The 21,283-nt window shown below is 49.4% G+C and overlaps 1 protein-coding gene across 1 annotated transcript; it reads left to right on the top strand.

Moving 5' to 3' along the window:
- The first annotated feature begins 18,836 nt into the window (after positions 1 to 18,836).
- On the top strand, positions 18,837 to 21,075 carry LOC119365456 (60S ribosomal protein L7-2-like). The gene is made up of 7 exons (XM_037631097.1): positions 18,837 to 18,968; positions 19,056 to 19,235; positions 19,674 to 19,771; positions 19,869 to 19,926; positions 20,029 to 20,108; positions 20,513 to 20,615; positions 20,693 to 21,075. The coding sequence occupies exons 2-7, from the start codon at positions 19,056 to 19,058 to the stop codon at positions 20,906 to 20,908; spliced, it is 735 nt and encodes a 244-aa protein (XP_037486994.1). The 5' UTR covers positions 18,837 to 18,968; the 3' UTR covers positions 20,909 to 21,075.
- Positions 21,076 to 21,283: the final 208 nt, after the last annotated feature.

The raw sequence follows: 21,283 nt of genomic DNA, 5'->3' as shown, positions 1-21,283 counted from the left end.
GGAGGCCATTGCCAGACTATAGAGAAGTGTAGAGATGTCTTGACGGGAAAGATAAAACAAAGACAAAACAAGTGCTAGTTGGACCATTCCGTACTGCTATTGCACCACAAGTGCGTACATGTCTGGAAGCAAGAAAATGGACTTACTTTATTATCAAAATAGAACATGTAAACCAAATTAAAATTGCAGTGATTTTTTTATAATTATACTTGTTATTCACTGGGCAAAAGCATCAATATGCCAACTTGCAACAGTAACTTGAGCACTACAGATTTCTTTAAGGGCTCAACATTCTTAAATTTTGACAATATGACAAATATCCTCTCAGCTTGTAGATATAATGATATGAAGATGATAATTTGGATGCATAGGCTAGCACTTATAAGAACAACGGTGGCAAAAAAGGTCAACAAATGCAGGTTTAGAAGAAAAAAACTGCATACATGCTTCCACTGTAGCACCTCTAGTGGATAAAACATACCTATACTTCTCGAGTTAGGAAATCGTCAAATGAGAAAATGTATTTATTAAATCACCAGTTAATTCTTCATAATCCTGAATTTGCATGTCGATCTTCCTGGATAGGATAATTTTCTTAAAGTTATATGGAAAACACAACACATACAACAATTTTTTTCGCGAAAACACATACAACAGTTTAAATTGCCCAAATTAGTAAACACAGAAATGGGTATAGAAGGAGGTGAAAATGCATTAGCATGTATGCTAGTAATGCAACACCTAGGCCGCCCTAGACTTCTTTCTCTAAGATACCTTAAACGAAAAGTTTATTCCACTTTGTGCATAATGATTCTATTTAGGCTGCATGCAAGTGATTCTTTATCCTTTTTTCGAAAAGGGGACTTCCCGGCCTCTGCATCAGAATGATGCATACGGCCAACTTTATAAATAACCAAATAGGTTCAACAAGGTCTAAAAGTCTTAAACGGAAAAAGAGGCAAGCTCACAAAGAGCCACAGTGCCAAGAACACAAAAGCTACAAGGCCACAACCGGCTGGCACAAGAAAGATAGGAAAACTAATTGCCTATCCTATTACATGACCGCCATCCAAACCGGTTGAAAATATCCCGTGCTACCATCTCCCACCAGATAGATCCAGTAACCAAATGCTCTCTGGCCTCTGTCGGAGTGAGTAGCGACCACATACGGATCAGCGCAGTGGCTCAGAAATAACCTGCAAAAAATAAATATTTGTTGTTCTGTTAAAAACCAAATCATTCCTGCAGTTCCAAATTGCCCACAATAAAGCACATACTCCTACACGAATGTGTCTAGCTGTTTCGGACTCTATCCCAAAAAGCCACATTCCAAATAACGTACTGACAAAATTCGGAGGAGTAATGTTAAAGGCAATGTGCACCGTCTGCCACAGAACTTTGGCCAACGGGCAATCAAGAAAAAGGTGTTTGATAGTTTCATCCCGATCACAAAAATTACACCTAGTAGATCCTGTCCAGTTGCACTTTACCAAGTTATCCTTTGTTAATATGACTTGTTTATGTACAAACCACATAAACACTTTGATTTTCAAAGGAACTTTGAGTTTCCAAACATATTTTGAACTAGGAATGGCGCTAGAGATAATAACATCGAGATACATCGATTTAACTGTGAACTCTCCAGACCTAGTGTCGGTGTCAAAACCGGCGGATCTCGGGTAGGGGGTCCCGAACTGTGCGTCTAGGCGGATGGTAACAGGAGACAAGGGACACAATGTTTTTACCCAGGTTCGGGCCCTCTCGATGGAGGTAAAACCCTACTCCTGCTTGATTAATATTGATGATATGGGTAGTACAAGAGTAGATCTACCACGAGATCAGAGAGGCTAAACCCTAGAAGCTAGCCTATGGTATGATTGTTGTTCGTCCTACGGACTAAAACTCTCTGGTTTATATAAACACCGGAGAGGGCTAGGGTTACACAGAGTCAGTTACAATGGGAGGAGATCTACATATCCGTATCGCCAAGCTTGCCTTCCATGCTAAGGAAAGTCCCATCCGAACACGGGACAAAGTCTTCGATCTTGTATCTTCATAGTCCAGGAGTCCGGCCAAAGGTTATAGTCCGGCTATCCGGACACCCCCTAATCCAGGACTCCCTCAGTAGCCCCTGAACCAGGCTTCAATGGCGACGAGTCCGGCGCACAAATTGTCTTTGGCATTGCAAGGCGGGTTCCTCCTCCGAATACTTCATAGAAGATGTTGAACACAAGGATAGTGTCCAGCTCTGCAAAATAAGTTCCACACACCAACGTAGAGAGAATAATATTTGTACAAGTCTAATCTGCTGACGTATTCCGCAGCGTGACATCCTGCCACGGCCAAGCCTTTATTCGAATCGTTTTACTGTCCCACCTCAGCGCGTTTAGCGAGGCGGTTTCCTTGGTACGTATTGTCAAAGCAAAGATCGTGTCCCCTTATTCCGGGATTCTCATCAATACGGGCGTGGGTAACCCAATCGTGCCTGTTGGTATGTCTTCTCAAACGAAGGCGAGTTCCAAACGGTCACGGGGAGGGCTCTTGGTATTCAACCTCTTTATAAAGAGACCAAGGCTCGACTCCTTTCTCTCAATCTTCAATCAAATCCGCCTCTCGCCTTGAGTTCCAACACCCAAAGCTCCAGATTCAGGTGCTTCGGACCTTCGATGATGTCCGGCTCCAACCTTCAAGGCCGGTCGATGCCTTCCTCCGTTACGGAAGAAGACGTGCGAAAGCTAAGAGATGTCAGGTATCTAACCAGCGAAATCTCGCACAGGCTGCCCGCTCAAGGGCAGGATATTCCCACTCCCAAGCTTGGTGAGAGCGTGGTGTTCGTGTCTCACCTTCTTCGGGGGCTAGGCTTCCCGACGGACCCCTTCATGAGGGGGCTCATGTTTTATTATGAGCTGGAATTTCATGACTTAGCTCCGGAGTCCATCCTCCATATCTCTTCATTCATTGTCGTGTGTGAGGCCTTCCTCCGCATTACTCCTCACTTTGGATTGTGGCTCAAGACCTTCAAAGTAGAGCCGAAGATGATGGAGGGGCAGCACACAGAGTGCGGAGGTGCTGTTATAAGCAAGAATGTCGACGCTCCATGGCTCGAGGGCTCTTTTCAAGAGGAGTTCAGCTTATGGCAACGAGAGTGGTTTTATATCACAGCTCCCAAGGGCACAAAATGGGTGGCGCCACCTGCTTTTCGCTCGGGTCCCCCACCACAGCTAGCATCATGGGTCAATAAAGGACTCAACTGGGGGCCGTCCAAGGACGTGCCCTTGTTGCAGGGCCGCGTTCGAGATCTCCTAGAAAGACATATCAATCTGGTCGTAGTTACGCAGGTTATGTTGATTCGCCGCATCCTGCCCTGCAAACGTCGCCCCCTCCGCCTGTGGGAGTTTAATCCGGAAGGACCGCGAGCCCTCCAACATTTTATGGGCGCGACGCCCATGGAGATGTACAAATTGTTCTTCGGATCACAAGCAATGTGTCCGGACTCGTCCGAGGACGCAGGTCTGAGCTGCAATTGCCCGGATACTCAAGTAAGTAGCCCTGTACCCGGACACGCCATCCGTATATTTATCATAAAATTGCCCTTTAAAGAGTTATCCCTTAAACAGGAGTGGATAGCGAAAGCAAAGCTTATCAGGTGTCCGGCTCCCCTCCCTGAGACTACGCCGGATCCCGTGTTAACCAGGATGCTGGAGGTTGTGCCTTTGGAAGAAGGTGAAGAGGGAACAAGGAAGCTACCGCCTCCCCGAAGGAGGCTGTCAGGAAAGGAGGAATCGAGAATTCCTCTAGCCAGGGAAGAAAAGGACCGCCTCTGAAGACCCGGAGGCCATGGCCTCAAAGCGGGGGAAGAAATCTTCGTCAGAGGGTCCGGCGCCGAGGGGTGCCTCGGCTGCATTGTGCCCCCAAGGGGATTAGCTCTCCGCCGAGCGGTAAGTAAAGAGGGGATTTAAAATGAGAGACATCCCTGTTCTATTTCTAAGGAAGATAACCGAAATTTTACCTTGTAGTTCGGATCACAACCCTTCTTAGCAGAGCTCATCTTCAGGGGACCTTCGTCCGGAAATGATGGAGAGCGGAACGCCTCCCCCTGCCGTACCGCCTTGCAAAGCGGGCGACCCTGAGGTGTCGTCACGGAGGGTTTCTCCGAATCCGGCAGGGCCGGAGGGCAGTCGTATGCCCCCCCCCCAAGGCTCTCCGTGTCCGGCCTTCGAGGAAGGCCATCGGACAAGTCCGGCACCGTCCGGTGCGCGGTCGGAGGAGCTGAAGGATCTGCTCGGGCGAGCGTCTATCTCAGAAGAACACCGTGCGTTGATGGATATGGTGATTGGAAGGATTTCATCTGCGGAGAGCGGGTTGTACGAGGCCGTCAGGAGTTTACTGACATGTTTTGAGGTACGCGAAATGATGTACCTTTTGACAGATTCGCATATATAAAATGCGCCCTATATAGATAGTAGCCTCTGAGACTCGGCGTGTTGTCAAAAATGACGGCGCACCGAGGATCGTAATCCCAGGTATGATATGTCGCCTTTCCTATGTAGGTGGCGAAGTGTCCGGTGGCTAGCCGGACTGATGAATTTGCCGAACTAAAGCGGCAACTTGACGTGGCAGATGCCGACATCGCGCTTGTCAACAAGCTGCTGGACGAGGCACAAGGTATGTAATTTCTCCGAAGACACCTGGTAAGAGGAGCTTGATGCCCATACCTTACAACATGTGTGCTTGATGCAGATGGTGTTGTTGCCATGGAGAACCTTCGGGCGGAACTTGCCCGAGCCAAGGAGCAGGCCAGGAAAAGCGATGCGGCTGCCTTAAAGGCGGCTGAAGAGCTGAAAACCGAACAGGCTGCTCACTGCCAAAGCAAGAAGGAAATGGCCGAGGTGGCTGTAAAGTTGAAGAATGCTGCCCACCGCTGCGAGCTTCTTGAAAAAGAAGATTGGGTGGCACAGAAGGACCTAGAGAAGGTCACTACCGAGGCCAGGGATACTCGCTCTGAGATGAGAGCTATGAAGGAGGAGCTACGTCAGGCCGGAGATATCATGGCTGGAAAGCCCTATATGCTGCCGGTGAAGTTCGGGGATCCTAAATATGCTCCGTTGGATCGGAAGTGGAGTGTGGCGAACACTTATCTGGACTTGGCGGCGAGTGCCGCGGACGCGACCGAACACTTCCGCGATCAAACTGACCACGAAGTGGAAAAGCTTTTTTGGTCGCAGTTCCACAATCCAGAGCGCCCACTTTCTGTATCCGATCGTTTGGCCTCATGGGCGGAGCTGAATAGGTTATACGGACTCGCCATGAAGCATGTCGTGAGTCATCTGTGGCCGAAAAGGCCCGAGCCGAAGAGTTATTTTAGCTTGGTGCAGCAGTTCCTTGGTGTGGTGCCGCATATTAATGCAATGAAGAGGTCAGCATGCATAGAGGGTGCGCAGATGGCTCTTGCCCGTGTCAAGACATACTGGGTGGAGATGAAGGCCAGTGCTGTTGCATCCCAAGATTCGGACGAGAGCCGAGTTCCCGCCGGGCACTATTTTCAGGAAGTTCTGCAGGGCGCTCGTTTAATAGAGACGCAGTGCTCGAAGGATGTTTATGTTCGAATAACATGTATTATTGAAAAACAATGTTTTGGTGGAATATAAAAGCTTTTTATACTTGTGCTTTCAAGAATAAGAATACCTCCTGTGCGGCCGTTAATGTATATGTGTATATAACCTGAAAGATGGCAGTCTTCGGCTTCAACCCCCACGCATATAATGCGGGGGTGTTCGCAGAAGGTGCATTTTCACACTTTATCCAACGTCTTGGTCCTACTAAGGAGGTGATAGTGCAGCGAACTAGGCAACCGGACTATAATGCTTTATCACTTTCACTTAGCCATAGGAGTTTGACAGTGGGGCTACTATATAGCCCCTAGGGGCACCGCGCTCACCCGAATTCGGGGCGCGTGTGTGCCTGACCGGGAAACGGCCCTTCGTTAATGCGGGGGAATCCTAAAGATTCCGGCAGGTCATCGAGTGGTTGACCAGTCTCACGCTATACCATGATAGTTAGTTTTCGGCTTTCTCTACTGAGGTGCTCGCCTGGCCGAACCGGGGCACAATCGCAATAGTTCTCCTGGTGCCGCCTTAGCCGATAGAGCGGAACGTAAGGCAGCAAAACACAGGAGCCGAGCAAACCCAACATTTGACCAAAGACATGATTCGGAGCTGATGCATATAAGGCCAAACTCGCGACGCCGAACACTCCCTAAGGTATTCGGTCTTTATGAAAATGGACTGAACAAAGCCATTGGTAAGAAGCCCCTGGTGTCCAGGTACGTGCAAAATTCTGACGTGGCCACATGCCAAGATGCCAGCCTCCTCCTCGGTTATAACAAGAAACCGGGGGATGTTATCAACAAGAGACAATAAAAAAGGTTTACGCAGGGTCTTAATCTGAAAAGAATCCTTGGAATGGGTCCCTACTGCACGTCTGCACCCGTGTCTCCGTTGTGCCGTATCCTGGACGGGTGTAGCACGGTGTTCATCTGTAAAAGAGAGGAACTTAGTTGAAAACAATCATGCTAAAAATCTATGTTATATTAAATAAACAAAGTATAATTCAAAAAATGGGTAGAATTGAGCTTTATTGTCTCTTGTTGTATACGCGTGGAGCCCCTTGTACAGGGGTGTGCGGCTAGTAAGCCTTTGTATGTTTACACCGGACTCGTCTAGCCATGTCCGGGGTCTGAACTACCTGTTTAGGTGCTTTGACTAGTAAAGCTGGTTTAGTGTGTGGCTGTCAAGGCAGCCGCACAGTCTTCCGCGCTCGAGGAACACTCGATATTTCCCTTTAATGATATGATACCTCGCGGGCGGGGCATTTTAAGTGTAAGGGATACATAATGCGGTATTGCGTTAAAGCAGGCGAAAGCTTCGCGCCCCAGTAGTGCTTGATAGCTACTTGTGAATGGGGCGATGTGGAAGGTTAGCTTTTCACGTCGGAAGTTGTCAGGGAAGCCGAACATAACTTCTAACAGGAGAGAACCCGTATAATGGGTATCTGGGCCTGGCGTTACCCCTTGAAAGGAAGTTTTGCCATGGCGAATTTTTGTTGGGTTTATCCCCATTTTGCGGATTGTGTCCTGGTATAGCAGGTTTAGATCACTGCCGCCGTCCATTAGGACTTGTGGAAAGTGGAGTCCGTCAATTATCGGATCTAATACCAAGGCAGTCCAGCCTGCGTTCCGGATACTTCGAGAGTAATCCTGATGGTCAAAGGTGATTGGTTGTAACAACCAGTGGTAGGACTCTTCTGGGACAGGCCGTATGGCGCATATCTCTATAGGCACCACTCTGTTTTTCCCTTTTGTCACGTGAAGTGAATTTACTGTTTTGACTTCCTGCGGGAACTTCTTTTGTTCTCCGGTGCTCTGCTTGTGGGGTTCGTCGTTGTCCTCGCTTGGTATGTCGAGCCCCTTGTGTTCTGCGTTGAGATTGCCGGATTGCTTGAAGACCCAACAATCTCTGTGGGTATGGTTTGCAGGCTTCCCGGGAGTACTGTGGATTTGGCATATTTTGTCCAAGATTTTGTTGAGGTTAGATAGCTCGTCCCTGTTATCCTTGAGGTGCGGATTTTTCTGATTCTGTCGAGAGCTTTTGAATCCGGCGTTGACTGCCGTGCTCTTCGGGCTGCTTCCCTTGGTCCGGCGCTGGTCCTTGCTACGTCGCGGTTTCCCGTTTCCATCCCTAGATTCGGATGTACTTGGGTCGCTGGTGCTGCTTCTTGCCAACCAGCTATCTTCTCCTGCGCAAAAGCGGGTCATGAGGCTTGTTAATGCGGCCATTGTTCTTGGCTTTTCTTGGCCGAGGTGTCTGGCGAGCCATTCGTCTCGAACACTGTGCTTGAAAGCTGCTAAGGCTTCGGCATCCGGACAGTCGACTATCTGGTTCTTTTTAGTAAGAAATATGTTCTAGAGTTTCCGGGCTGACTCTCCGGGTTGTTGAGTTATATGACTTAGATCGTCTGCATCCGGAGGTCGGACATAAGTCCCTTGAAAATTTGCCCGAAAAGCATCCTCGAGCTCTTCCCAACTTCCTATGGTGTTTTCGGGAAGGCTTTTAAGCCAATGCCAGGCTGGACCTTTGAGCTTGAGGGGTAAATATTTTATGGCGTGGAGGTCATCTCCTCTAGCCATGTGTATGTGGAGGATATAATCCTCAGTCCAGACTCCAGGGTCTGTTGTTCCGTCGTATGCCTCTATGTTTACGGGCTTGAATCCCGCTGGAAATTCATGGTCCAGCACCTCATCGGTGAAACATAGGGGGTGTGCGGCACCCCTATATTTGGGTGTGCCGTGATGTTCGGATACTTGTTGCGTTGCATTGCTTACTAGAGCTTGCTTTCTTGGACCGTAGATAGGTCTGGCTGGGCCGCCTTTTTTGATGTGAATCCTTGTGCGGATCGCGTGCCGGCTTGAGTGTGGCGCCCCTTGCCGCTCTATGTAGCCATGGGGTTGTTTATCCAACCGGGTATCTTCCTTATTTTTTGATTGTGGGGGCTCTAAGGCCTCCTCATCAAATTCCGGTAGTAATTTTTGCTTCGGATAGCTCTTTGTATGGCGACTGTCGCCGTATTTGTCTGCGGTGTTGAGTACTTTGCCCCATCTAATTCTAAGTGCATCTTCCGCTGTTTTGAGCTTCCGCTTCTGCTTTTTCAGGCTACGCGCAGTGGCGACGAGCCTTTTGTGGAGGTTCTTCTGCTCCAACAACTTGTCCGGTGTGAGGTCGTCCGGACTATTATCTTCATCGGGGGCGGGTTGTTCGGTTTGTTTACCCAAGTTGCCCTGTTCGGACGGTTGCTCGATGGCATGTTCATCGTCCGGCGGTTCGCCCTGCTCTGTGGCTGGGTCTCTGTCGAGGTGGGGTTTGGCGCGGCGCTTACGCCGCCGTTTTGATTGATTTTCGAGGGAACGATCCCTCGTTGCGTCCCTTTGTTCCTCGTCGTCGTTTCTTTTAGGTGTGTCCACCATGTATACATCGTGAGATGAGGTGGTTGTCCAATGCCCTATAGGCGCTGATTCCTGTTCGTCTCCTGCATCGTCGTCCATACCGTTGATGTCTTCGGAGTCGAAATCGAGCATTCGGTTAAATCATCGACAGTGGCTACTAAGTGGGTGGTGGGTGGGGTTTGAATTTCTTCGTCGTCCGCATCCCATCCTCTCTGACCATAGTCCGGCCAGGGCTCTCCTGATAAAGAGAGAGACTTTAGTGAATTCAGAATGTCGCCGAAGGGCGGGTGCTGAAAGATGTTCACGGCGGTGAACTCCATGATCGGCACCCAACCGGATTCGATCGGTGGGGGCGCGGAAGGTTCGGAGTCCGGAAAGGAGTCCGGCACCTTAGAGTCATGAGCTTCGCGAAGGACGAGACTAGTGTTCGGCTCGATCGCCGTAGAGATTGCAGCCCCCGAGGCGGCGTCCAGCCACCCGTCCTCGATTGGCGCAGTCGGCTCCGAGCTAAAGGTCAGAGCAGACACTGGGGCGGCCTCCTGGGCAGTGTCCGGCGGCAGAGCTAGATCATGCCCATCGGGACAGTGCGGCGTGCTCGGCTGTGGCTCGAACCCGTCGAAGATCAAGTCTCCACGGATGTCAGTTGTGTAGTTCAAACTTCCAAACCTGACCTGATGGCCAGGGGCGTAGCTTTCGATCTGCTCCAGATGGCCAAGCGAATTGGCCAGCAGTGCAAAGCCGCCGAATACGAAGATTGTCCGGGGAGAAAAGTCTCACCCTGGACCGCATTGTTGTTGATGATCGGAGGAGCCATCGGGCCTAAAGGTGACGACACAGAGGAACTCTCAATGAAAGCACCTCAAAACCGGCGGATCTCGGGTAGGGGGTCCCGAACTGTGCGTCTAGGTGGATGGTAACAGGAGACAAGGGACACGATGTTTTTACCCAGGTTCGGGCCCTCTCGATGGAGGTTTAACCCTACTCCTGCTTGATTAATATTGATGATATGGGTAATACAAGAGTAGATCTACCACGAGATCAGAGAGGCTAAACCCTAGAAGCTAGCCTATGGTATGATTGTTGTTCGTCCTACAGACTAAAACTCTCCGGTTTGTATAGACAACGGAGAGGGCTAGGGTTACACAGAGTCGGTTACAATGGGAGGAGATCTACATATCCGTATCGCCAAGCTTGCCTTCCACGCCAAGGAAAGTCCCATCCGGACACGGGACGAAGTCTTCAATCTTGTATCTTCATAGTCCAGGAGTCCGGCCAAAGGTTATAGTCCGGCTATCCGGACACCCCCTAATCCAGGACTCCGTCACCTAGTGAGCTTCTAGCGCAACTGATCGGGCTGTTGAGATAGCTGAACCACCATCAGTACACTCACTAAATGAAGCCACGCTTCCCAATGATTGCCGGCAAGCGTCCTCCTAAATTGAATATTAAGGGGGATGGACTGAAGTATCGTTGCAACATAAGCATCACGTCGTTGAACAATACTATACAGGGACGGGTACTGAAGCGCCAGTGGCGTCTCTTCAAGCCAGGTATCCTCCCAGAAACGCGTGGTAGTGCCGTTAGCGATTATAAACTTTGTCCTATTGAAAAAGGCTGATTTAACTCTCATGAGCCCCTTCCAAAAAGGCGAGTCCGTCGGTCTCACTGTCACCTGGGACAAAGTTTTGGACTGCAGATACTTACTACGGAGAATCTGCGCCCACGTGGCATCAGTCTCAACTGATAACTTATACAACCACTTGCTGAGAAGACATCTGTTCTTTACTTAAAGATTTTCAATGCCAAGACCCCCTTGGTATTTTGGTCAACAAATGATATCCCATTTGGCAAGTCTGTACTTTCTTTTTAGATCATCGCTCTGCCAAAAGAATTGGGATCGATAGAAGTACAGCCTTTTCCTAACACCAACTGGGACTTCGAGAAAAAGAAAAGAGAAACATAGGCATACTCGTGAGCACCGAATTAATAAGAATTAATCGGCCTCCGTATGACATGAGCTTGCCCTTCTAGCAACTCAGTTTCTTCTCAAATCGATCCTCGGTACACTTCCATTCTCTGTTTGTCAGCCTACGATGGTGAATGGGTATACCTAAGTACGTGAAAGGTAAAGTCCCCAATTCGCATCCAAACAATTGCCTATAAGCCTCTTGTTCCTCATTGGCTCTACCAAAACAGAACAATTCGCTTTTATGAAAGTTAATCTCCAACCCAGACAATTGTTCAAATAAGCATAACACCAGCTTCATATTTCTCGCTTTTGCCAAGTCGTGCTCCATAAAGATGATCGTATCATCAGCGTACTATACGATAGACACACCTCCATCAACTAGATGAGGCACCAAGCCACCCACCTGACCAGCGTCCTTAGCCCTTCCTATGAGAATTGCCGACATATCAACCACAATGTTAAACAAGATAGGAGACATCGGATCACCTTGTCTCAGGCCCTTATGTGTCTAGAAATAATGACCTATGTCGTCATTCACTTTAATTCCAACACTCCCTTTTTGCGTGAAAGATTCTACCTGGCGTCGCCAGGCTTCATCAAAACCCTTCATGCGTAAGGCCTGTTGGAGGAAAGGTCATTTGACTTTGTCATACGCTTTCTCGAAATCCACCTTGAAAACAACTCCATCTAGTTTTTTCATGTGAATCTCGTGGAGCGTTTCATGAAGGACCACAACCCCTTCTAGGATGTTTCTGTCCGGCATGAAAGCAGTTTGGGAATGCTGCACAACAGAATGTGCAATCTGCATGAGCCTATTAGTCCCAACCTTGGTAAAGATTTTTAAACTAACATTAAGAAGACGGATGGGCCTGAACTGCTCAATTCTCACAGCCTCTATTTTCTTAGGAAGCAGGGTTATTGTTCCAAAATTCAGGTGAAATAACTGAAGTTGTCCAGAGAATAGATCATGGAACATCAGTAACAAATCCCCCTTAATAATATGCCAACATTTTTTATAGAACTCCGCCGGAAATCCATCCGGGCCTAGAGATTTATTATTTTTCATCTGCGCAATAGCCTCAAAAACCTCTTTCTCGGAAAAAGGGGCAGTCAAAATCTCATTCTCATCCGTAGTAAGTTGAGGAACATCCTCAATCCTTGACTCATCCAGAGATACACAGTTATCCTCTGGAGGCCCAAACAACTGCTTGTAGTATTCAGTTATGTATAATTTTAGGTTCTCCTGTCCTAAAATCGTTCCATCATCTTGTTCAAGCTGAAATATCCTTTTCTTTCTGTGCTTGCCATTGGCGATCATGTGAAAGAATTGAGTGTTCGCGTCCCCCTGGACAACTCGGCGAACCTTGGCCCGTAGCACCCACTTTAATTCCTCTTCACGGAGAAGCTCTTTCAGTCTCATCTCCGCCTCAAGCTTAGCATGAAGCTCCGAGGCCCGCAGAACCGTGGATTCGGCCTTTACATCTAGGGACTGAATACGGGTAAGAAGCCATTCCTTTTCGACCTTGTAAATCCCACTAAGATGCTTAGCCCACCCACGCAGGAAACTTCTCAAATGCCTTATCTTATTCTGCCAACGCTCAAGCGTAGTCCTGCCACCTGCATCCTTAGCCCATTCCCTGGCTAAGAGATTGAGGAAGCCTTCTCGTTCAAACCAAGACAGTTTGAGCGAGAACGAATTTTTGTTCCCCAAGTGGGTTGCCTCACCAGAATCCACAAATAAAGGCGTGTGGTCCGAAATACCATGCGAAAGTGCCTGAACCATTACAAAGGGAAACTTCTGCTCCCATTCGACGCTAGCTAGGACTCGATCCAGCTTTTCAAACGTCGGATTGGCAACGCGTTGGCCCAGGTGAATGTTGTACCCGAAAGCTCTATCTCTCTCAGATCCAATCTTTCAATAATGGTATTAAACATAAACGACCACCTCCCGTCAAAATTATCATTGTTCTTTTCCTCTCTCCTTCTAATAATGCTGAAATCACCCCCAACCAGGATTGGGAGCTGCTCAGAGCCGCAAATCCGAACAAGATCTACCAAGAACTCAGGTTTAAGTTCGGGCTGCGCGGCACCATATACCGCCACCAGAGCCCAATTAAACCCATCGGCCTTCGACCGCACCCGAAACTTAACTACGAAGTCTCCCATCACCACACTTTGGACTTCGAGCGAATCGCATCTGACTCTGAGTAATATCCCACCCGATCTTCCTCTCGGAGGCAGACAATGACAATCAAAATCAATACCTCCCGATAAAGTATTGAGAATCTGTGGCGAAAAATTATCTCTACCAGTTTCCGACAGTGCAATAAAATCTAGCCTATGCTCGATAGACGCCTCTGCAAGAAACCTTCTTTTAGCCAAGTCTTCCAGACCTCTGCTATTCCAAAAGATTCCTTTCATATTTCGTCATGATTTTTTTAGCAATACGGATCCTAGCACTCCTACGCACCGCCAAAGCCGGGTAAATCTTCCGCTTCCACTTGCGTTTAGGTTTGTTTTGATCCTCCAGCCGGTCCTCACAACCAGGCTCTGTGGACCTAACAACTACAACCTCAAAGGTGTCATCCTCCTCCTCAGACTCAGGAAGGGATGGTGCAAGATCCGCACAAAAGTTATCGAGCACCCTGACCCCCAATGCATCAATATCGGAATCATTCATGGGTTTAACCGCTGCTAAGTTTCGAATCATTTCTAAAGCGCACACCGCCTCCAAATCCAGGATATCATTAACAGAATTTGAAATTTCAGTATCATAGCTACCTAGTGAGACTCCTAATAGATTTGCATTATTAATAATCTCATCATTAGAAAAAAGCAGAATGGAATTAGAGGCATTGACCAACATACCAGTGGTGACCTCAACGTCACGAAGCTTGGCCGCCCTCATGGCGCACCGCTGCTGCATGTCATCAACCTCCGGATGATCCTAGAGATGGCAGCTCATCCGTCGCCCTGCCGAGACCGGATCCGGAATACCTACATACGCAATAACCTCCTCCAGAGTGACCCTTCTCGGAGTGGGGCCTCCTGCCTCACCCCCAACACCCAGCAAGTCAGCCTCCGTCGACGAAACAGCAGGAGCTCCCGATAGTGGCGTCGGGGATCTCCACGGCATCGCTGACATCAGGCGCGGACCGCGGCACTGAGGCGAAGGCGCACCGGGGGAGGGAAGTGTATGGGCTGCCTGCCCGTACTCCCCGCCTACCCCGGACCTCTGGCTAGATGGACTCGCCGGCGCCACAAGAGGAGCGGCCACCCTAGGCGCCCTAGGGGAAGAGGGCGCCGAGGCCACCTACCCCGAGCCCCCTCCGGAATGTAGAGCTGCCAACTGCGGCTCCGTTGTCGCGAAAGAAGAAGAAGGCGCCGAGGCCACCTGCCCCGGACACCCTCCTGAAGGTAAGACCTCCACCACCGAAACCGCGGCCTGAGGTGAGGCAACGAGCGGAGCACGAGAAAGACTGGCCGCCTGCCGAAACTCCTCCTCCCCTCCCGCGACCGTGGTCGGCGAGCCCCCGAGAACAGGACTATCAGCATCCTCAAAATCCAAGGTAGGTAGCGTGCGCTCAAACACATCGTCGGACTCTATCCGGTCACTCCAGAGTCTGGGAGACGCAGAAGCAGGCACAAATGACCCAAATCTCAGAGAGGTCATAGGCACCAAAGAGGATGGTGCCGTCCCATCCCCAGGCGTCTGAGAAACGGGCCCCAGTCCGTTGGACGACTCTCGTCCAACATCATTGACTGGTGCCTCCTTAGCGCCCGAGTTGTCATCTCCCTCATGCATGTCTACATCAGTCCCATTGACGGCCTCAGCAAACAGATCCTCATCCTCAAACTCAATCACAAGGTTATAAATCTGGCCTCTATATGACCACTTGACCACATCAGGCACGAACTCAATATCCAGAACACTGACCAGCAGTCGGGCTACCCCGTGAGCTCGGGTAAGAGCCATATCCACTCTCTCAGTTTTCCCCACCATAATGCCCAAGCTAGCCACGACTCTAGCATCCTGCATCATCTTCGAGGGAGCCCCGGAAAAACGTAACAAAACCTGAGTAAGAGGCTTGCCCTGAGGCTCGACCTTCTTCCACTCGTGGAACTTGAGGATACATTCTATGCCAGGTACTCTGCACAACCCAAAACTCAAAGGAAACTCAACCCTAAACATCTTGGCCTCGAGACTAACGAGCTCCCACTGGAAGTCACCTGGAGCTAACTCCTTAAGCCTCTGCACAATCTGGGTCTCCGAGACATCTCCTTTGGTTACTTTCACCACCCCAGTGGTCATACTCTGGGTCTCCTCAGGAATCTCCCTCGCACTAGGAGACTCAAAGAACGTGAGCTCTGCACAATACACTCCATACATAGTAAGAGACGACATCTGATCACGCAAAATCGGGCAGTCCCCCATATCATGTGCCGGCTTGCCACAAGTATCACATAGTTCAACCACGCAATCGTCAATAAAATGACCCTTCTCTCCACAACGATAGCACAACATCTTCTCTTTCTTGCGCACCCACTTGGATGCCCTATCCGAATCAGCCCTGTCTGCCGCCTCCACTGAAGCGGACGCTGTAGTCTCAGTCCCAGGTATCTCAGCGTTGGCGAGCGCCGTCACCACATCCATAGCCTGATCGGATAGAACGGGCGACTCGGCAGCCCCGGCGGCAGCCGTCTGCTCGACGACTACAGGTGGAGGAGGCTGCCGTTGATGGAAATGACCACCTCGACCGTGTCGACCACCACGATGACCGCGGTATCCGCCCCGCTGCCGATATTCTGGGCCAGACGCCCCCTCAACAAAACCACCCGAAGGACCGAGAAAAGGTCTCTCGGCAGTACCATCACTCTGCCAAGCATATCCGCGGCCACCATCCATCGACGACGAACCACGGTGTTGGCCATCACCATAAGCATTGTACCCATCATCACCCCATTGTCCCCGGGGCGGTCCGCTAGTGCCACTATTAGCTGGGTCACAGGGCACACCCGTCCCTCCATTAGCAGCCCGAGGTGGCAGTGCATGAGTCTGAACCGGCCCAGGCCGCTTCTTCGTCGGCCTCGCGACGTGGTGCAGCGACGGTGCAGCCCGAGGCTGTTGGCCAGGCGCCGGGCCAGGCACGAAGGCATCCTTAGGCTGCGGCGGCCATGGCCCTTGCGCAGCACCGCCCCGTCCCGCAGCCGCACCCGGTCCCTGCGGCAGTGGACGAGGCCCAAGAGCTGACCCGCGGTGGTCACCGCCGGAACTTGCACCGGCGGCCTCTGCCCACCACGTCCCGCGGCAACGAGCGCAGCACCGGCCACCACCGGATGACCAGACGATGCTCCGGCACCACGTCCGACTCCAGCCGTCGGAGGCCTCATACCCGGCATGCCTCCACCGCGACCAGCATCGGCCGGTGCAGTCCCAGCAGCACCCATGTTTTCCTGTCCAGTCTACGCGCCATCACCACGGCCAACCGGCACGGTCCCGGCCGGGTGCTTCGGTCCAGCTGGACCCCCTCCATGCCCCACCATGGCAGCGAGGGGCGGGATACGGGCAGCCCGGCCAACCCCACACCTACGTATCCTGGGAACCGCGCGAGCACGACGAACCTTAGGCGGTGGCGGACGTGTAGATCGAACAGGAGAAAAACGATCTGGCGAAACGCATGAGGCTACGTGCTTCGTAGCGACGAGCAGCGTTGCCTGGGCCTCATGCCCAGGAACGACCAGCTCGCCTCGCCTCGCCTCGCAGCTGGCATGCTGGGCCACATACCCAGACATGTCAGCGCAGGCCCGCTCAGCTACCGGCCCAGGAGAGCCTAGTAACTCATTCAAACGCAGCTCCCTGGCCGCTCGGATCTGAGCCGCCGTGCAGGTCGCGGGCGCCGGCTGCGCCGTCACCGGCCGGCCTTTCCTTTTCTTCTTTCTAGTCACACGCGCCCAAGAATCCAGCAGGAAGAAATCCGACAACGTGATAGGCTAGATGCATACCTTGGGTACTGGCCCTTTCCATGGCCGGAGCGCGGCGGCCGCCGTCCTTCGGTGAACCAAACGTCGAACTATCTCCACCTTATCCTCGGGATTCATTCCCTCCCGCGCCGGATCGTTGCATGGCACGACATCGTCCACAATCATGGCCACTTCCTCCTCCGAATAGCCGGGATTGAAAGCTTCACAGATCGTGTCGGATGGCGTTGGCGAATACGACTCCGGCGAAACTCCGGCGCAGGTCCCGTCGTCGTCATCCTCATCGTCGGACTCCGCAAGCGCCCAAAACCGACCGCCGACGTGCCCACGCCCAGGGCCGGCGGGAGCCGCCGTCTTCGTGGCGGTCGCCACCGGTATCGCCCGCGTTGCCCGCGTCGTCATTTGCAAGAAAAAACTTGCTCCATTTTAAAACCGAAGTGCATATTTTTCCATATCTCATTCCAACTCTTATAGTAAATCACTTCACGAAAAAGAACTCTTTTATTACAGTGACCTATCATTAAATAGTTTTGGAATCTTTGTAGCTACACGATGATAAGTCACCACATGACTTATGTGTTTTCCTGGGAAGGTTAACGCCATTATAAGAAAATGAAGTTGAACTATTAACCATGTTGTAATCCTGACTGGGATACAAGAACTGGGGTAAAAACTATACCTTACAAGCCGAAAAGTTTAATTGCAGTGATCCACCATGCAAACATAACTAACTAGTGGAGCATTTGTTTTTTCCCTCAGAAAATTGAAGTTGTGCAAGATTGATCGACAAAATAGTCTTATTGTTTTAAGTCAATACGTGTAGCGGTGTAAATACTAGGCAATGGGTGGAGTTTCGTATTTTCTTTACCGGTAAAGTACAGTTCGTCAGTGTAAATTGCTAAGTGCAAAGATAGATCGAATTTGGTTAAGTCCACATGTTAGATTGAGTTCAATGTGCCTAATCATGCGTATGTTTAGTGGGGTGCGTTTAGAGAAAACAATGTTTGCTCTTTTATAAGTATAGAGATAAAGGGTTCAACCACTAGATATGTGGATTCAGGGCTGGTTCTTAGGGGCACGTGCATGAAGATTTTCTGGCTGTCATCAACGAGGTCAAGCCAGCTTCGGTAGGGTAGCGGCGACAACGACGCGTCGACGGCTCATTCCGGTGACTGTAATGGTTGCTCAATGATCCGGAGATCTCAATGTAATTTTAATTATGTTGAGATACTTTGTACTTCTGATAAACTTTTATAATACTCTAGTGAATTATGGAAACCTTTCAAAGCAACTCGCTTTAATGGTTACTATTCTACAAAATTCATCGTAGAACATCCCCGTGTGCATTCAAATGAACTTTAGTTTGTGCATGCAAAAATCATCAATTGGTTTACTCTTCTTTTCTGAGAAAATTTGATTCTCCTTTGTACATATTGCATTTAATTTTTTGAGGGGTTCCATTCAAATGGTTCAAATCCAAGTACTCCTTATGTTCCTAACTTAATTTGTTTTGATAGTTCAAATTAAACTAACAAAACGACTTATATTTAGGATCACAGGGAGTATATTATATTGCGAAAACATTGGTTACACCGACCCTAGAAGTTGTCGAAATCTGCCTTCATGGGCTAACAAAAGTTACTCCCTCTGTAAGTACTATCTAAACGCTTTTATATTTCTCTACGGAGGGACTACAGGTCTAGTTTTCTTTTGGGTTCCTCCACATTCGCTCAAGTACCAGAAAACCCATTCGCTCGCTATTTATCAAAGTGGAAAAAGAACAAAATACGGAGTATTTGGTAACAACCGCAAACGAAGCAGGGGCCCAAAGCCCACGAAAGCCCGTATGCCATTACCGGTGCCCTGCACACTCCATCCAGCCACTCGCAACCGTCGGATCCGCCCCACGAACCCTAGCAAGCGAGATCCCCCCTACTTAATCCGCGCACTCAACCCCGTCACCGCCGCCGCCTCTCCCCATACCCTCGCCGTCTCCTCTCCCACGAAGCGCAGCTCGTCGAGGTAAGCACCGGTCCCCCGAACCCGCCGCTGTCCCCTCCCCGCTTCGATCTAAGCCTGAAGGATCTGTGGTTGATTGCGTCCGCGCAGATGGCCTCCGAGGCGGCGAAGGTGCCGGTGCCGGAGTCGGTGAACTTCAAGAGGAAGAGGGGAGAGGTCTGGGCCGCCGCGAAGAAGCAGAAGGTCGCCGACGAGAAGAAGAAGGACGCGGAGAACACCAAGGTCATCTACGCCCGCGCCAAGGAGTACGCCGGGGAGTATGAGGCTCAGGTCAGATCGCTGCTCATGTCTCTCTCGATCCAACGCCCTTTGCTCGTTTGTGGATGTTGATTAGATTCTTGCTCTGCAAACTTGCTACCTGCGGTCCTACCACTGATTACGTTTTGTATCAACTATATGGTTTACCTTTCTTCAGTCGATAGGGGAAGACTGATCGGAGTTTAGCAGTACCATACGCAAGATATGTTCAAACCTGTCCATTTTCTTGATGCTTTTGTGCTGTGCGTCACTGCTAGACAACCTATGTCCATGTAGAATCTTGCTAGTTGTTTAATTCCTTTAGATTTTTGTTATGCTCTAGTCCAACATACGTACCACTACCACATAGCTGTAATCTAGCTTTAGTGATCATTGAGATGTTGGTGTTTCTCCCTGATGGTATCATTACTGAGTGTGCTCTCAGTAACGAGAACTTTGTTAATTGAGCAGGACAAGGAGCTGGTGCAACTTAAGCGTGAGGCCCGGATGAAGGGTGGGTTCTATGTCAGTCCTGAGGCAAAGCTGCTGTTTGTCGTCCGTATCCGTGGGTAAGGCACCACTTGCCACTTGATCATTGCTATCTGCATTGATTTGGGTTTGTGTTCCCATGGTTTGATGCTAATTTTCTGAAACGTTGCACTACAGTATCAATGCTATGCACCCAAAGACCAAGAAGATCTTGCAGCTTTTGCGTTTGAGGCAGGTGGGTTGATCAATTATTTGGTCCTGTGAATGCACATGTTGCTTGATACATCTACTTCTGAAAATGATTACTGATGCTCACTGCTAAACTTCATTTGTACAGATTTTTAATGGTGTGTTCCTTAAGGTCAACAAGGCCACCATTAACATGCTGCGTCGGGTTGAGCCATATGTTGCTTACGGGTATGTTATCTGTCTACCTTTTGAGTCTTAATTGAATGCATTCCTGTTGTCTTCCTTGTCTCCTAATGTAAAATAAATTGTACCTGGTCTTTTGGTTGGATGAATTTACCACCGTGTTATCTACTGTCTACTAAGCCATTTTACTGCTTCAGGCCAACTTGTTTACCACTTGCCAAGTCTTTTGAAAACTTTAGTCTGAAACCTGAACCATCCTTGCTTTATTCACTCCCAAGCAATTATGTTAGTTTAGCTGGTTTTCTTAAATGTTGGTACAAACTATAGGCAATCATTTTTCTCATATGTAGTGCCATCAACCAAGATTTCAAGTGATCCAAGTCAGATCAACTACAGACTTGATATGATATTGCATTGTTGCTGACTAGTATAATTCATGATCTGTGTAGGTACCCTAACCTCAAGAGTGTCAGGGAGCTGATCTACAAGAGAGGTTACGGAAAGCTCAACAAGCAAAGGATCCCTCTGACCAACAACAAAGTCATCGAGGAGGTTTGTTTCTTCAACCATAGACCTGTGCGCGTCTATGGTGCATATCCATGCTAAGTTGAATCATTGCCTCTTACCAGGGTTTGGGGAAGCACAACATCATCTGCATTGAGGACCTTGTGCATGAGATCTTGACCGTCGGCCCACACTTCAAGGAGGCGAACAACTTCCTGTGGCCATTCAAGCTCAAGGCTCCGCTCGGTGGCCTGAAGAAGAAGAGGAACCACTACGTCGAGGGTGGTGATGCTGGCAACCGCGAGAACTACATCAACCAGCTCGTTAGAAGGATGAACTAGGTTGAATGAGCTACTTGATGATAATAGCCTGTTTTGGAAGGATAAACTTGTTTTACATTAGGAAGCGGATGATGAATATGCATGCGTTTTTTGTATCGAGAACTAGACATGTTTGGATGAAATCTCACATTTCCTCTAGAAATACTGAGTTTTTTAGCTTGTTTTTACTGTGGGTCCCAAAAATGCTTTTGGTTTCCGTCCTCTACTATTTTATTTGGTCTTATATTGGCCAAGTTCCTTGCCATATTTGGGCTATAGGCACGCAAATCTTGTACTACCTCCTTCCCAAGATATAAGGTGTGCTTTGACTTTTCTTGTTTTAATCGCACAACGGTTTTCATTTTTGTATTTCCACTAAACTAGTATAAATATACA

The sequence above is a fragment of the Triticum dicoccoides genome, chromosome 2B (genome assembly GCF_002162155.2).
Source record: "Triticum dicoccoides isolate Atlit2015 ecotype Zavitan chromosome 2B, WEW_v2.0, whole genome shotgun sequence".
NCBI lineage: Eukaryota > Viridiplantae > Streptophyta > Magnoliopsida > Poales > Poaceae > Triticum > Triticum dicoccoides.
The sequence above is the reverse complement of the archived record's forward strand: the minus strand, read 5'-3'. Positions and strand labels throughout refer to the sequence as shown.